Source organism: Mustela nigripes, chromosome 2 (genome assembly GCF_022355385.1).
Source record: "Mustela nigripes isolate SB6536 chromosome 2, MUSNIG.SB6536, whole genome shotgun sequence".
Classification (NCBI taxonomy): Eukaryota; Metazoa; Chordata; class Mammalia; order Carnivora; family Mustelidae; genus Mustela; species Mustela nigripes.
This window is the reverse complement of record NC_081558.1, coordinates 85,517,443-85,535,083: the sequence shown is the minus strand read 5'-3', so window position 1 is coordinate 85,535,083 and position 17,641 is coordinate 85,517,443. Positions and strand designations below refer to the sequence as shown.

The 17,641-nt window shown below is 36.4% G+C and overlaps 1 protein-coding gene across 1 annotated transcript in view; it reads right to left on the bottom strand.

The window, feature by feature from the left end:
- TBC1D5 (TBC1 domain family member 5) overlaps nt 1-17,641 on the bottom strand; it is a 547,758-nt gene that overhangs the window by 111,321 nt on the left and 418,796 nt on the right. Inside the window, exon 15 of the mRNA XM_059390875.1 lies at nt 12,837-12,943. Within this exon, the coding sequence (XP_059246858.1) occupies nt 12,837-12,943 (107 nt within the window). The remainder of the gene's footprint in view (nt 1-12,836; nt 12,944-17,641) is intronic.

The window sequence follows — 17,641 nt, the reverse complement described above, 5'->3', positions numbered from 1 at the left end:
GGGAGGTGAACCATGAGAGACTATGGTTCACCTCCCCTTCCAATTTCCCCCAACTCCCTTCTCCTAACTCCCCATGTCCTCCATGCTATTTGTTATGCTCCACAAATAAGTGAAACCATATGATAATTGACTCTCTCAGCTTGACTTATTTCACTCAGCATAATCTCCTCCAGTTCAGTCCATGTTGCTACAAAAGTTGGGTATTCATCCTTTCTGATGGAGGCATAATACTCCATAGTGTATATGGACCTTTCTACAACTTTTAGCTCTATTTGGGCTTTTAAGAGATTAGATGATGCCTGTCTACATTGGTGAGGGAAAATCGTAGTCTACTGATTCAAATGCTAACCTGTTCTGGAAATACTATCACAGACACACTCAGAAATAATGTTTTACCAGCTATCTGGGTTTCCTTAGCCCAGTCAAAATGACATAAAATTAACTATCATACAGCTCTCAAAATTTAACTGGAGAATGTTACACTTCTGTATTTTAAAAAACAGATTCAAACCTGACTTCATGTCTTCATTTGGGTTATTAGTAACCAAATTAGAAAATCCTGTTCCCAGAACTTTTCAGTGTACCTAGAAAGTTTTAAATAAATGATACACTTAAATTGTTTTTGGCAAGAACACTGCAAATGGATGAAACATTTCCAAATATTCAAATTTAAAAATTTTTTTCCATAGCATGAATTTCTTTGAAAAAGCTCCTATTTTCTCTCATTATTAAAACAAGAATCTTAATTTGAAGAGACAAATTGTTTATTTTTTTAAAAATATTTGCACGTTAACATATTACTACCAGCTACTCATCACAACAGAGGTAAGCAAATTTGAAGTCTGTTTTTTTTTTTTTTTCCCCCAAGAAAAAATTTGGTGACTCTTTTAAGTATATTAGAAGATACCTAGTGAACCCACAATAGCTGTCCATGGTCCCTGACATCTTTTTGGTATTGTAAATATGTCATCACTTAAGATAACACAGCCCCCAAATCCACTTAACTGGGTATATGGACATGGCAATAAGGCACAAGGTGGTGAAAACAATGAAAGAAGAGAGGAGGCCATTGTCAATGCCTTTGTGTAGAAAAGTCCCTTACAAGATCTCACACATGATACATGACTGGCTGATACACGGTCCTTTACATTAAAAAGTAAAGCTCAGTTTTTCCTTTCTTTCTTTTTTTTTTTTTTTTTAGAAAAGTGACCATACATAGAAGTTCCATTAGTTTCTTCCTATACTCCACTGGATGATCTCTGTGTAGTCACTGCATATAAATGTACTGCACTTTAGAAACCACTGGTTTAGAAGCCAGTCTTCTGTGTTTAGATGTTTGGCTTTCAGTTTATGTCATAACTTTTCCCTTAATCAAGTGTCTATTTCTTAAAGTGTTGTCTGCAGCTGACCAGTTTTGGGACAGTTACAGATGCAGATTTCTGGATTTCCCACTGCAGAGCTATTTACACTAGAATGTCTGGGAAGTCTTAACAATCTCAATAAATATTAACAACAATCTTAACAAGATCCTGCAGGTGCTTCTTTGGCACACCATAGTTTAAGATCCAGTGTATCCTTGTCGTGTTCCTGATCTTAAGGGAAAGGCCCTAAGCTTTTTCCCATTGAGAAGGATATTCACTGTGGGTTTTTCATAGATAGTTTTTATGAAATTGAGGAATACTACCTCTATCCCTACACTTTGAAGAGTTTAAATCAGGAAGGGATGCTGTATTTTGTCAAATGCTTTTTCTGCATCAACTGAGAGAACTATATGGTTCTTTTTTCTCCTCTTATTAATGTGCTCTATCACACTGATTGATTTGTGAATGTTGTACACCCTTGCATTGCAGGGATAAATCCTACCTGGTCATGATGGATAATCCTTTGAATGTGCTGTTGGATCCTATCAGCTAGGATCTTGTTGAGAATTTTGGCATCCATATTCATCAGGGATATTGGTCTGAAATTCTCCTTTCAGATGGGATCTTTGCCTGGTTTTGGGATCAAGGTAATGCGGGCCTCATAGAATTAGTCTGGAAGTTTTCCTTCTGTTTCTATTTCTTGAAACAGCTTTAGGAGAATAGGTATTATTTCTGCTTTGAATGTTTGGTAGAATTCCCAAGGGAATCCATCAGGTCCTGGACTCTTGTTTTTTGGGAGGTTTTCGATCACTGCTTCAATCTCATTACTAGTTATTGGTTTATTCAGGTTGTCAATTCCTTACTGTTTCAGTCTTGGTAGTTTATAGGTTTCCAGGAAGGTATCCATTTCTTGCAGGTTGCTTAATTTCTTGGCATATAGTTGTTGATAATAATGTCTGATAATTGTTTCTATTTTCTTGGTGTTAGTTGTGATCTCTCCTTTTTCATTCATAATTTTATTAATTTGGGTCCTTTCTATTTTCTTTTGGATTAGTCTGGCCAGTGGTTTATTGATCTTATTAATTCTTTCAAAGAATCAGCTTCTAGTTTCACTGATGTGTTCTATTATATTTCTAGTTTCGAATTCATTGATTTCTGCTCTAATCTTAATTATTTCCCTTCTCATATGTGGGGTTGGCTTAATTTGTTGTTGATTCTCCAGTTCTCTAAGGTGTAAAGAGAGTTTATGTATTTGAGACTTTTCTATTTTTTTGAGTGAGGCTTGGATGGCTATGTATTTCCCCCTTAGGATCACCCTTGCCGTATCCCATAGGATTTGGACCAATATGTCTTCATTCTCATTGGTTTCCATGAATTATTTAAGTTCTTCTTTGATTTCCTGATTTCTTTTGATCCAAACATTCTTGAGCAGGATGGTCTTTAGCTTCCAAAGTGTTTGAATTTCTTCCAAACTGTTTCTTGGACTGAGTTCCAGTTTCAAAGCACTGTGGTCTGAGGATATGCAGGAAAAAGTCTCAGTCTTTTGGTATCAGTTAAGAAGTCATTTGTGACCCAGTACATGCTCTATTTTGGAGAAAGTTCCATGTGCATTCGAGAATGAGTAGTCTGTGTATGTCTATGAGATCCATCTGGTCCAATGTTTCATTCAAAGCTCTTGTTTCTTTGTTGATTTTCTGCTTTCATGATGGGTCTGTTGCTAAGAGTGGAGTGTTGAGGTCTCCTCCTATTAACATATTATTATCAGTATGTCTCTTAATTTTGGTTAACAGTTGGCTAATGTAGTTGGCTGCTCCCATGCTGGGGGCATAGGTATTTACAATTGTTAGATGTTCTTGTTGGATAGACCTTTTAAGAATGATATAGTGTCTTCTGTATCTTTAACTATGTCTTTAGCTTAAAATCTAATTTGTCTGATATGAGAATTGCAACCCCAGCTCTCTTTTGAGGTCCGTTGGCCTGAAAGATGGTTCTCCATCCCTTCACTTTCAGACTGAATGTATCTTCAGGTTCAAAATGAGTCTCTTGTAGACAGCATATGGATGGGTCCTGTCTTTTTATCCTATCTGCAACCCTATGCCATTTCACGGGAGCATTTAAGCTGCTCACATTGAGAGTGATTACTGCAAGATATGATTTTCATTGTCATCATGTTGCTTGTGAAGTCCTTGCTTCTCTAGATTGTCTCTGTAAATTTTGGTTCTATATCACTCTTGGGGTCTTTCTCCTTTCACAGCACCTCCCTTAATATTTCTTGTAGGGCTGCCTTAGTGGTCACATATTCTTTCAGTTTCTTCTGGTCTTGGAAGCTCTTTATCTCTCCATCCATTCTGAATGAAAGCCTTGCCAGATAAAGTATTCTTGGCTGCAGATTCTTCTCATTTAGTACCCTCAATATGTCTTGCAGCCCTTTCTGGCTTGCCAGGTCCCTGTGGACAGGTCTGATATTATTCTGATGCTCCTCCCTCTGTATGTAGGAATCTCTTCCCCTGAACTGTTCTTAAGATGTTTTCTTTGGATCTAAGACTTACGAGTTTTACTGTTACTTGCTAGGACATTGGTCTGTTCTCCTTGATCTTGGGATATGCTCTAGGATATGAATGCTTGTTTCATTCCCCAGATTAGGGAAGTTTTCTGCTATGACTTTTTCAACTATATCTTCTAGTCCTCTCTCTCTCTCCATCCCCCACAGGGATCCCAATAATCCTGACACTGGAAAATTTCATGGTGTTTATTTCTCTAATTCTATTTTCATGGATTTTATAAAATCTCCCCTTCTGTGAGTACCACTGAAAATGGCAACATCCCACAGGCAATGCACGCCCCCAGCGATCCTCTCAGTGGTCGACCCAGAACCCTGCTTGTCTCTGCCCCCTGTGCTGCCGAAACCATGGGTGATTCCAGTCTGGGAAGGTGTGGGTAATGGTGGCAGCCAGCCCCCCAGGTCTGCAGGCACAGATCCTGGCATCTGCCCTTTAAACTCTTGGATTCTGTTGGAGTGCCATTACCAGACGCTTCCCATCCCCTCACTACTGCTCTGCAAACTATTGCTGGTTGCCAGGCACAGGACGCTTTTGCACTGGGGTATTATTTTGCTTTCCAGTGGACAGCTTCTGGTGGCCCCTTACCCCTTGTGTTTATCCTCTGATATCTGTCTGTACAATCACAACTCCCTCCTTTGTACCTCTCGACTGAAGATCTTCTGCCCTCATAGAGATCCAGACATATAACCATACATCTCAGGCTGATTTCATGGGTGTTCAGACTGGCTTGTTAGATATCCAGCTAAGTTCAGGGGACCAGTTGAAACTAAGCCCCTACTCCTCCACCATCTTAGGCAATTTCAGAGTATTTAATATTTTAAATTAGCAATATAATATTTACTGAGCAAATACACTTAAGGGGCAAATAAAATATTTGTTGTGGCTACAACAACTTATACTAAAGGAATTGTGTTTTTTTTTCTATTTTGCCAGTTTTAAGTTTATTATCTTTTTGTCATACAATGGGATCTATTAGCCTTCAATTTTTTGAAATTGTAACAGTAAGACAATGTAGAAACAACTCCAAGTAGTGCCTTTTCTTTTTAAACAAGCTATTTCATATACAGTAAGGAGAATAAGTGATTAGCTAGATTCTCACAGCACTTAGAGCTGCAAATGACTTTTAGAGATTATAGGCTAATTAAAGCCTCACCAGTCACCTATCCCTTTTTAAAAAACAATTAATGAACCTGAATCTAAGGCAGCAAAAGGTTAAACGATTTCTCTGGGGGTAAAACGGCAAGTCAGTAGTAAAGCAGGGCTGACACTTCATTCCCTGATCTCAGGGACGTATCACAAACATACTACTGTAATGTGTTGTAATACTTCAATGCTTTTACACTAGGGGCCTCCTACTTGCCTTTCTAAACACACCTGCTTTAAAAGCTTAAGTATTCTATTTAAAATAAGTATTTTCCTCCTAAAAATCTAGATTTCTCTTACTTATAAGATATCAAATAAAAGGCAAGGGAATTATTTATTGTTACTCAGAACAGAATTAATCATGCATCCTAGTCTCTTCTTTAGTTATTTGAGGAAAAATAAACCACTACTGCAATTGGTTGTTTCAGAGAAGAAAACCTTTCATCTAAAACATGCAGAGCAATCTTTGCCACAAAGTTGCACAGCTCTCTTTGGCCACCCAAAATAAAAAACACTAAGCTTCCCAAGAGTGACTAAATATTTAAACAAAGATATGCCTATTTTTTTTTTTAAAGATATGCCTTTTTGGAACAAATACTATACAACGAGTAATTATTTATAGTCCATAAATCTAGTAAAAATCATTGGAATGAAATCTTTTTACACTGACTTTTCACTTAAACACACAACATTTATCTGTGCTGAGTAACAACACACAAATTGGAATACCATAAAAATTAATACCAAATAAAACACTATTACATTAAGACACATTTGATGGACTTTTAAAAATGAGTGTCTGCTAATACATGAGGTACTGAGAGGGGGCAATGTCATTCTCTAGGTCCCTTAAGGGGTCACTGAGTGAATCTGGATGGAGAACTGCAAGGCCCAGCTTGGCCACTTGCCTCAGCAATTCTCAGGAGCTCTACTTATGCTATTTTCTTAAGACAGAGTAACATCTCTCAGGAAAATTCTTCAAAGCCCAGTTGGAATGCTTCTTCCAAATGGAAGTCTTTCTAACTTTCCAAGTCCAAATTAGCCATTCCTCCTCCTATACTCTCACTCAAGTTACATTCCATAACAATTAGTTTTTTACATCTGTAAAGGTCCTAGTCCCATGGACCAATTCTCATGTTCTGCCCACAGCAGGTAATTAAAAAGTGTATCTGTTGAATTGTATCTTGCTAAAATAGATCCAGAAGGGCCTGCTGGGATTATGTGGTCTAGCCTCTTCATTCTACAGTTCAAGGAAAGGAGTGAGCCGCCCAATACATATAAGCAGGCTGCGATGTGAGTGGAACCTGAATTCTGTGCTTCCCTCAAGTGGCTGTCACTGGGTTATTGCTCTTGGAGCTCTAATCCCTGACTCAGAAGAGTGCTCATTTTGGGAGGTGACAAAGACTGGCCTAGTTCCCTTGTCACTACACAGTAAAGCAGAAAACTGATATAATGAAAGCAATGCTAACTGAGACTGGTATCATATGGAAGGAAGCCAAGACAGTTTTTAAAAAGATAAACATAATATATGTTCAGGGTCCTGGCTAATCTTCCTAACTCATGCAATGGGCTACTGGTCAGACCCAAGTGACAGCTTAGATGTCTGAATAAGTGAATATGCTCTACCAAGTGAGTAACTCATTTAAGAAGAGTTCTTAGATCTTCCGGCTGAGAATAGGAGAAGTTTGTAATGAAAGCATGTCTTAATCATCAGAAGAATCACCACACATCCAGCAATCTTTTTGGAGTTTCAAAATGTGACCTCAGAAATAATTTTACTGTATATCAACATGTAAGATTGTGCAGGAAGAATAAAGTAATAACAAGCTTTCCCTGGCTCGCCCATTGTCTTGGGCAGGTGGTCCCCAAGCTCCTGGCTCTAGTTATGCTGTAGATCTTCCTTCAATTCCATCAACAATTCTTGGCAGTTTTCTACTTTGGAATGTTTGCTGTTCCCCTATCTAGAGACTCTTCTCCTTATTCTCTGTCTGGTTGATGCCTTCTCCTCCATTAGTTCTCACCTAAAGTGCTATCTCCTCAGAGAGAGGGCCTTTTGACCAACCTACATAAATTAGGTTTTCACTCAGCCCAGATTCTTCCTCCTCTTATTATTTTAATGATGCCCTATTTGTATCCTTTATAACACATGATAAATTGAGTACTTAACTTGTGTATTTATGATAAAGGCCATATATACACACACACATATATAAATATATATACATATATACACACACATACACACATATTGTTTAGATCTCACTGGGTTCTAAACAATGCCTACTGAATTCTAGATAGTACACAGTAAAGACTGATTTGTTGAATAAATTAATAGATTCAGAATATTTTTATAAAAAAAATTCAAAATTATTTGAGGACCCTAGGAAGCCTTAGCAGGTTTTGAGAAACACAACTCTACTTTATAAAATGTCTACAATAAGAACAAATTTCAAATATTGGTTTAGTAAAAATTTTCAGATTACTTCCTTACAGATTTTTGATAGGCACCAATTACTTCAGAAGTAAAACTTAAGGTTTTTTCAGTGCTGATCTATGTGAAAAACGTCTACACCTGATTAATCACTAATACCTAATAATAAACATTCAATTGTCTGTAATCTAAAGATTAAAAAAAAAAGAATGGCATGTAGTTACACAGCTCAGATACAAAGAAAAAATATTTGGGGGTTCATTAAAAGAGAAAACAAAAACGAATGATTCTCAAAGAATGACAATTTTCAGAGAAATGCTCCTGCTTTTTAGGGAATAAAAATAGATGAAGAAAACAGAAGTAGCATTCTTTCTACAAGAGAAAATCTGACTAAAAACTAATACTGGAAAATCTGAATGGGAACATCATGAAAAGTAAATAAATGGATACTGTGCATCCTCCTCAAAGAGTTAGTATATGTGGTTTTTAGTTTCTTTACTACTCAGAGGAAAAAATTACAATACCATTACTGTGACGCACATTTTCCATCACTGTCACTTGACTGGTAGTAGGTTTGGATCCATTCACCATTTTTCAATTCTGATAGATGAAATTTTACCAAAGCCATTTGATATTTTTAAAAAGTAACACCTACAGTGGGTTTTTGGGGATTAAAAGGGTAAAAATCTATTACCTGCATAAAATCTGAAATCTGAATATTTAGACTTTTTATAATTTAAAAAGGCAAAATTTAATATAACTCCAAATAAAAGCCAAAACAGAATTGGCCAAGCATAAGAACACTGTACACTATATTTTTTATCGTGTTTTTGTGTACAAGAATGACTATGAAATTAAATTGTCTTATTTCTAGCAATTTTCTTCCATAAACAATAGCCATCACTGCTTAAAGGGTTGCTCGCAAACTTACTAGAAATATTTTTTGGAGAATATTCTAGTCTTCAAAACAAACAGTAGCTGTCAAATTCTTACTGCATAATCTAAAATGTTAATCCATGTACTGTATTTCATTTGTAATAAGTCTTTGTGATAAGGTTAACACTTCAACACACAACACAAATAAGAGAGCACCGAAAAATGAAAATTACTTTGCTTATGTTTCCGTATTAGAATTTTATTTGCTAAAGGGTAAAAACAGATTTGCAAAATTCACAGTTAACTTAAAACAATAGTTTTAAACCTTTTATTCCTAGCCCTTACTGCCTTCAGGAAGGAGAGAACATCTGGTTATTTAAGGAACACAATATGTTCACATTTTCTATGACTTTTGTTTCTAATTGGGTTTTAAAATTTTTTTTTGAATTTGAACTAGTTAGAACAATGTTTTTTAATCACTTCATATTTTTCAGACTGTCCTCCTTCTATCCTTCTACTTCATTTAGTGGATTGTTTTTGGAAATCTGCTCAGTGGTTCTAATATGATAAAGACAAGAAAATGAAAATTAGGACCATGGTCTGAGGAACGAAGTATAGAAACTGTATTTATGGTGATCAGAATATATAGGATGCTACAAACAGATATCTGACATTTGGTGTCTTTACATAGCATAGATTTAAGAAAATTTCGAATAGTTCTAGGTCTACTTATATACATAGTGGTTTTATTTATTACAGATATAAATTAAATGTCTATTATAAATTGAATAATTTTTAATGACACATACTAGTAAACAGGAGTCTACTAGTTTTAAAAGCTATAGTTCCTGTGTGGACAGGTGGTTGGAAGACCTGGGCTCAATTGCTGGCTCTGCCACTGACAAGCTGTATTAAAGAAGTCTCTAACTTCACTTAGATCCTTAGTTTGTTCAACTACAGAAGCAGAAACTGGATTAGAACCCAGTTCTGAAATTCTGACAGTCACAGTAGGGTAATATTAACTAGATTCTTTGTCTTTTTGTTCCATAATACTTGAAGGTGATGACAGGATTTCAAACAATTCTGACACAAAGCAAATTAAGGAACTAGATGCCCTTTAAGTTCAAGTTGTGGGGTTCATTCACCATCTTGATAAAAATGGCAGCTGACATATACACAACTGGCAATGCCTTCCATGGGATGTGGGTACGAGTTCCAGAAATACGCTAAATAAGTGAGATCCACTTAGATTAGAGTCCATACGGTATACTGGGAGAGGCTTAGCAACTGTGTCAGAATTCAATTCTACCATTATTTTCTTAATACCATCTACTGCAGAACACAAAGCTAAACACTAAAAAATTAGCAGGATCATATGGAATAATGGATGCAAAGAAATAAGAAAACAGCTAAAATACAAGGTCCTTAGTGGGACTCAGAAGGAAAACATGCCCTATCTGAGCCTGGGAATGGCTCCCTGAAGGAGGCAGAAGATATGCTAGGAATCTCAGGAGGAGATGGATACATACAAGGGTCATGGAAGCGAGCTTGGAAGCTTACGAGTTTTTGGCCTTGGGAAAGCCACATAACCTTACCCTGTCTACACTGAAAAAGAGTGAAAAAAGAGAACCTCCTTTGTCTAACTCCCAGCTTGTTATAAGGACCGAAGTAAGCACATCAAAGTGCTTAGAGGCTATGAAGGAGGATGATCTTCTTATTACAGTTTACAGCCCCATTATTTCACTCTGTTCAAATAAGAAATCCTTTTGCAGTAAACCCTACATCTGATATAAAACAATTAAAGCTCAGTGTCTCATGCTCTAGTTGCAGAGTCTGTTCTCAACTGAGAAATCTCCACTGGGATTTATGGAAAGCGGTAGGACAAAGTGCTTTTCTGAAGCTGGCAATGAACTTGGAGGGCGCAGAGTTCCTTGTTTATTTTTATTTTATTGAGTCTGTCAGCAGCACTCAACACTACTGTCACAAGGAACTGGGCTATGCGAAAATGTACTTTCATGCCTCAAATCTCATCCTTCTACTAGTTCACTTCACAGAGACTCAGTGTGTTTATATACTTACTCTGATCTCCTTGAATTGGGAATTATTATTCAAGTATTTTAAGTGTTTCATTGTTAATAATAAATAGGAAAAAAATTAAGCGTGCTGATGTTTGGATTTTTAGAGGACACGGACGGGGTACTAGCACCATTTTTCCCTCTTTTTCTTCCCCCTCAGTGTAAATGGCCTGCTATAGGAATTTATAATGACATTACTGCATTGAAAACTCTGTCCACTTGTGGATTTCTATGCTATATATAAACTTCTGCTGTGTGTCTGCTTTCCGTAGCACTGGACTGGATCTTATTAGATCACTGTAAGTCAGTTCTTTGTGGACAAAGGAGCTCTGGTTGGGCGGGTCATTAGATACAATTTAATTCAACCCCAAAAGAGAAGACCAAGATACAGCAAGCATGAGTTTCCCCAAATCACAAGGATGGTTTTTAGCAAAGTCAAGATTTGATCCAGTGTCCTGAGTCCTAATTCAGTCTTCTTGCTCCTTAACTAAATCTATCATCCTGCTGGGTTAACCATTTGAAAGCCCCTTAAAAAAATATACATCTTTCTTTATTTTTCCTATAGATATCATCATTCTATAAACTTGTTCTCAACAGCCTTTTAAACATGACTCCCTCCTCTGCCTGATCAATCTCTTCTATCTCAGACATATCAGTTTAGGTCCTATATTTTGGACCATTATCTTGATTATGTTTTTACTTAATTAGACCCTAAATGTGAAAGTGGAGAATACTTTTCTTTTTTTTTTTTTTAAGATACTTAGGCTATTATGCTATTATTTTTTCTCTTAATCCTTAGAGAATATATTTTTTAATGCTTATAGACTTGGGTTTATTATAATTCTATCATGCACACTACCTTATTGAGATAAAAAGTGCTCTATTAAAATCACAGATTCCACTAATAACACTGACAGATTTATTATATAGAAACCTGCCTCTAGGTGAGTGGATGATTCATAGCAAGATCAACCATATTTAGCCAGGGAAAAATTACCAAGATCAATAGGTTTAGATAACATATTCACTTCTCCCTTCAGCAAAGCCAAATAAATCATGCAAGTACAGAATTCAGATAGTTATTTTAACAATTTTTTTCCCCACTCTGTATGATTCTAAGAATTCCTAACACTGAGCTGATAGAATTTACCTTAAGTTTACAGACCAAAACTCATATACCTCATTGACAAGTAGTCAAATTCTTTATTTCTTTTATAGATATTTCATAGTTGTGGTTATTTTTTAATAAAAGTACATACATAAAAATATGGGATTTTTGATTTTATAATCAGACTCCTAAGTTTTACCAGAAAAAAAAAATTACCTTATGTATCAGAGAAATTACGGATTATATCTCTGATACTCAATGAAATCTTGTGTGGGAGAAATGATATAAAATTGTGTATGTTTGTAGAAAATGGTATAAGCACAAGGAAATAAAATCTTTTAAATCTACCAAAGAATAAATAAAGGTCATGCTGAAATGTTGAAGTCAATAGTCGAGGGAAAGGAGAAATCCTTTCGAATTAAAATTTACGTTAAACTTGGAGGCCCAAGTCGATCAGACAGAGCTTTGGCAATGGATCCAGAGACAGACTGACTCAAAGACAGTTTGACAACTGCCAACATGATTGTTGGGAATTCTGCCAAAGAGCCAAAGGCTGGGATTACCACCCAATGCCTGGCATTCTCATACTTGTGTTTGAAGCTCTCTCTCTTATACTTCATCCAATATTTTTGTTTGGCTCAAAAGCATCAAGGATTCACAGATTTTTTTAGATCATTAAATGTTCTTATTTTCAAGAAATATAACATTAGTTGTAAAAGAGCACACTTCTTCTCTGAAGTGTAAAGAAAATTTTGGTGGCTTGCTTTAAGTTCAAATAGAGAAATTAGCATTAAAGTCTGTTTAAATCTTTATTAGGTAACTCTTCACCCACAAAATAAAAAATACATATTCCTAATATGAAATGATTTGAGTATTTCATTATGTCTAAAACTTTCACAGAACCAGTCTTTTTTAAAGCTTTACTGTCTTGCTCCTCACATGGCCTCTGAGGCTCTTGCTGTGAGGGGTACCAATGATGATTAAGTATGGCTATAAGGAGAAGCAGTTGCTGAACTACTTCCTTGAGTTATGAGGAAGGAGGAGGGCAGAACGACCCTCTTAGGGACAAGAGATGTGTGTTGCAGGTTCTCATGGCAATGTCCACTTAAGTTACCTGCTAAGTTGCTAGCCAATGAGGTATATGAGTTTTGCCTAAGGCTCTAGGCAGGCAAATTCTGTTATTAGGCAATTCATTGGTCATCATACAAATTCCCCATTCATGCCAAGAAACCAATTTTTCACCCAACTTAAAATTTTGCATATTCTCTTTGGAAAGCTTACCTTTGGATCTCGAAGAAACAGAGCCTTAAGAATCAATGAATGTACATCCCCAATTAGTGGGTAATGCATCAGAAGGCCAAGACAGGTCTGGTAGTTACTAGAGATCACTAAATAAGAGGGGGAAAAAAAAAAAAGGAATTCAGAAGCAATACTGTTTAAGATGTTTGCATTACTTGAGAGTAAAAAAATAACAACTTAGATTCAAAGAAAGTAAACCAATAACTCAATTAATTTGATAAAAGGAAATAGGGAGAAGGGATCTTTACCAAATGGCCTTTGAAGCAGCACACTTACTGTTAACTGCAATCTAATATCTAGCACTTATCCTCAGGGGGTGTTGGAAGAAGAGCCTCTGATATAGAGATGTGTATGTTTGCAATATAAATAAACTCTTAGAAGCATGCATATTTATTGCCATTTATATGCCTGTGTTTAAATGTCTCTAGTTTTGCTACTTAGAAATTAGTAACAAAAATCTTATGAATGGGAAAGAACCAGTTTAAAATTCTCATAAAATAATATTTACCCTAATTATTATGCTTCCTAAGTTACATATGTTACATTTATTCTTTTATATATAAATATTACATAATTCAAAGTTAAAAAATATAATTTCTTCCAATTATTTTTTTCTAAAGGTAATGAGAAATTTAGGGAAGAGTATCTATGCAGCATTTCTTGGAGGAAAAATGTCAAAATCTTCATAGATAAGCCTAACTGTATTCCTTAGACTGTCATTTAATTTTTTTCCCAAATCAACCTAATTATGGGCGCAATTATTAAACACATCTTTTCAGGCAGGTCTATGTAAACTACTTCATTTCTTGGCAATCCATCTGCCACTGCTGTCACAGTCGGGCCCATTAACGATGCTTGTTTTGTAAGCCACACTGACTGCCTCCACAGCACTGATTGTGAAGAAACTTTACAGTTACAACTTCGTGTTGTTGCAACCGAATCCTTTTCATTAATCAGAACAAGCAACTAAAAAATATTCCATAGGAAATCTGATTCTATAGAAACAACACAAATCACAACATTAACAACTGTTTGTGATCAAAAATACCCTTGATTATTAGACTTTTTTTTTTCCTTTCTTTTGTTGGAAGCACCATTTTTTGCAACAGCTTCCTACCCCTCCCCCTTCTCATGAACATTATGGGGGAAGGAGACAGGACTGGGCAAAATGAATAATTATAATCTATGTAAGGAACCACTTTATCATCTTCATTTCCGTTGTTGATCTGACAGCTTGTAATTTCATACATCTGCTTTCATTTGTAAAGCACTCACTTATCCTACCTTTTCTATATCTGTTCAGACTCTTCTCTTCTTATTCCTTCATTTTGTCATATTCACATTCAGTTACCTGTTGTCCTTTCTCCTCTAGAATTTGAAAAGCTAGTATACTGAGAATGGTATAATGTTTCCATGTAGGGTTTTCTTTAAGAGTTAACAAATAAAACTTAGATAATCAATTCATTTTCCAACTCCTACTTTCCCAAATATTATGATGTTTATATACTAGTAACTGGCCCGGGAAGAATTCCTGTATATTTTGTAAGAGAAGCAAACGGTTCTGGATTCCAAGATGTGGGTCTGAATCCTGGGACACCATCTGAACCTTTTCTAAGGTTGCCGTAAGATCAGAGGACATAATCTGTTCAGCCAGTGGACAGATGCTGATCAAAACCTGTTATGGGTAACCTCTCTGAGCTTCAGTTCGGTCATGTGGAAAACAACTTCCTGATCTAAAAAAAAAAGTGACCTGCTGAATTTATTCAATCCAATAGCTACTTGTTGAGTACCTAATTGATGACAGGTGCTATGTTTAGAGGGGATGCAGAGATAAACAAAACACAGTCCTTACTCTGAAGAAAACTAAAGTGCCGAAGGGTAAATGTAGAAAGAGAAGGGGTTATTGCTACTAATACCACTAAGATGACAATCAATCCCTAAAGACTTACCGAGACTAGGCCCTATTCAAGAGCTTTCCCTATATTATCTCATTTAATTTTTATGACAATTGTGTTATAAGGGTAAAATTATTATCCCTGTCTTACAGGTGAGAAAACTAACACTTGGAAAGGTTAAGTCATTTGCCCAAATCATATAGTGGTTTGGTAGTGGAGCAAGATTTGAAATTTTGAAGCTTAGCTACAGGGTCTAAGCTCTAATACATGGCTTTGTTTTGAAAAAGCAATTGTTTTAAAAATCAGAGAACACAATGATGCAAAGAGTCACTGCAAACTAGAAGAGTCAATTAGTATTATTACTCTCACATAGTAGTTTTGAGGAGCTTGGAAAGTCAGCATAACCCAGTCTCTAGGAGAGCCCGATATAGACAGGTATTTATTTGGAGGGACAAGGGCAATAAGCCTGTTCTTACAACTAGACAGAACTTTTGAAGCTGTCGGAAGCTATAAAATATGTAAGGGAAGCCAAATAATATGTTAATACTCCACTTGCAGAATGAATGAAGGCGCTAACATTCCTTCCTTTCATCCATCCAGTCACCGAACATTAATGAACATTTCCTGAGCATCTTCTATATCCCGCACACACAGAGACAGTGCTAGGCATACTAGGTACTCGGGATATAATGGCAAATGAATCTGAGCTCTGAAGGGTAGCAGAACATGCCGCCTGAAATACTGCTATGGGGTACTCGCTTTGGCAGCATATACACTAAAACTGGAATGACAGAGAAGATTAGCATGCAAATTCCTGAAGCGAAATCCTGCTCTAGGAGTACAGGACATGCCACCCTAAAGTATGCCACTTGGGTATATTGATTGTTTTGAGCTGGAGGCACTTGAAAAACAGCAAATGCACAGTGAGACTTTTCTCTGAACTCCCCTTATCTGCCTAAAGATAAATCCTCCAGAAGGAAGTCAGTTGTAATAAATTCCCCCAAGACAAACTTTGTCACAGATTCATACCTCTCATCTATTCTTCTAAGGGCCCATTCGTCTTTCCTAAAAATCCTCTCCACCTTTCTTTATTAAGGTGGTATTTAATCCTGAGTTCTAAAACCATATCTTTGACAGCTGGTCATTTTCCTAAGTTTCTACCATATACAAATGAGGCATACACTTATATATATATATATATATGTCAACATATGTTAACTATATAACTATAATATATATTTATTAAATAACAGAATATATAATCATATAATAATAATAAAACATACATATGTTAATAAACTTCTGTGTTTCTAATTAACTTTTTTTTTTTAATTGAAAGAAACCTAGAAGATGTTTCTTCCTATAAACATCACGAAAGGCAAGGGAAGCAAGGGCAAAAATGAATTATTGGGACTTCACCAAAAGCAAAAGCTTTTGCACAGCAAAGGAAACAGTCAACAAAACCAAAAGACAACCAACAGAATGGGAGAAGATATTTGCAAATGACACATCAGATAAAGGGCTAGTATTCAAAATCTCTAAAGAACTTATCAAACTCAACACCCAAAGAACATATAATCCAATCAAGAAATGGGCAGAATATGTGAACAGACATTTCTGCAAAGAAGACATCCAGGTGGCCAACAGACAAATGAAAAAGTGCTCCACATCACTCGGCATCAGGGAAATACAAATCAAAACCACAATGAGATACCACCTCACACCAGTCAGAATGTCTAAAATTAACAAGTTGGGAAACAACAGATGTTGGCGAGGATGCAAAGAAAGGGGAACTCTCCTACACTGTTGGTGGGAATGCAAGCTGGTGCAGCTATTCTGGAAAACAGCATGAAGGTTCCTCAAAAAGTTAAAAATAGGGGTGCCTGGATGGCTCAGTGGGTTAAAGCCTCTGCCTTCGGCTCAGGTCATGATCCCAGGGTCCTGGGATCGAGCCCTGCATCAGAGACTCTGCTTAGCGGTGAGCCTGCTTCCTCCTCTCTCTCTCTCTCTCTGCCTGCCTCTCTGCTTGCTTGTGAATCTCTGTCTGTCAAATAAATAAATAAAATCTTAAAAAAAAATAAAGTTGAAAATAGAGCTACCCTACGACCCAGCAATCATACTACTGGGTATTTACCCTAGATACAAATGTAGTGAAACGAAGAAGCACGTGCACCTGAATGTTTATAGTAGCAATGTCCACAATAGCCAAACTATGGAAAGAACTTAGATGTCCATCAACAGATGAATGGATAAAGAAGAAATGGTATATATAAACAATGGAATACTATGCAGCCATCAAAAGAAATGAAATCTTGCCACTTGCAGTGATGTGGATGGAACTCGAGGGTATTATGCTGAGCAAAATAAGTCAATCAGAGAAAGACAATTATCATATGATCCCTCTGATAGGAGGAATTTGAGAGACAAGGTAGGGGGTTGTGGGGGGTAGGGAAGGGAAAAAGTGAAACCAGATGGGATGGGGAGGGAGACAAACCTTAAGAGAAAGACTCTTAATCTTACAAAACAAACTGAGGGTTGCTGGGGGGAGGGGGATTGGGAAAAGGTGGCTGGGGGATGGACACTGGGGAGGGTATGTGCTATGGTGAGTGCTGTGAAGTGTGTAAGCCTGATGATTCACAGACCTGTACCCCTGGGGCAAATAATACATTATATGTTAATAAAATAATTAAAAAAGAAGAAGAAAAAAGAAACCCAGCTGAAAACCTAAAAGATACAGTTTTACCTCTGCTATAGTCCCGTTTTCAGATAATACTATCTCTAATTTATTAAGGAAAACTTGTACTTTGAGAACACTTAATTTGCAATTACATATGCTAAGTATTAAGTCCCTTTTGAATAATTGTGCCCAATTTAGAGTAGGAGGGAGAATAA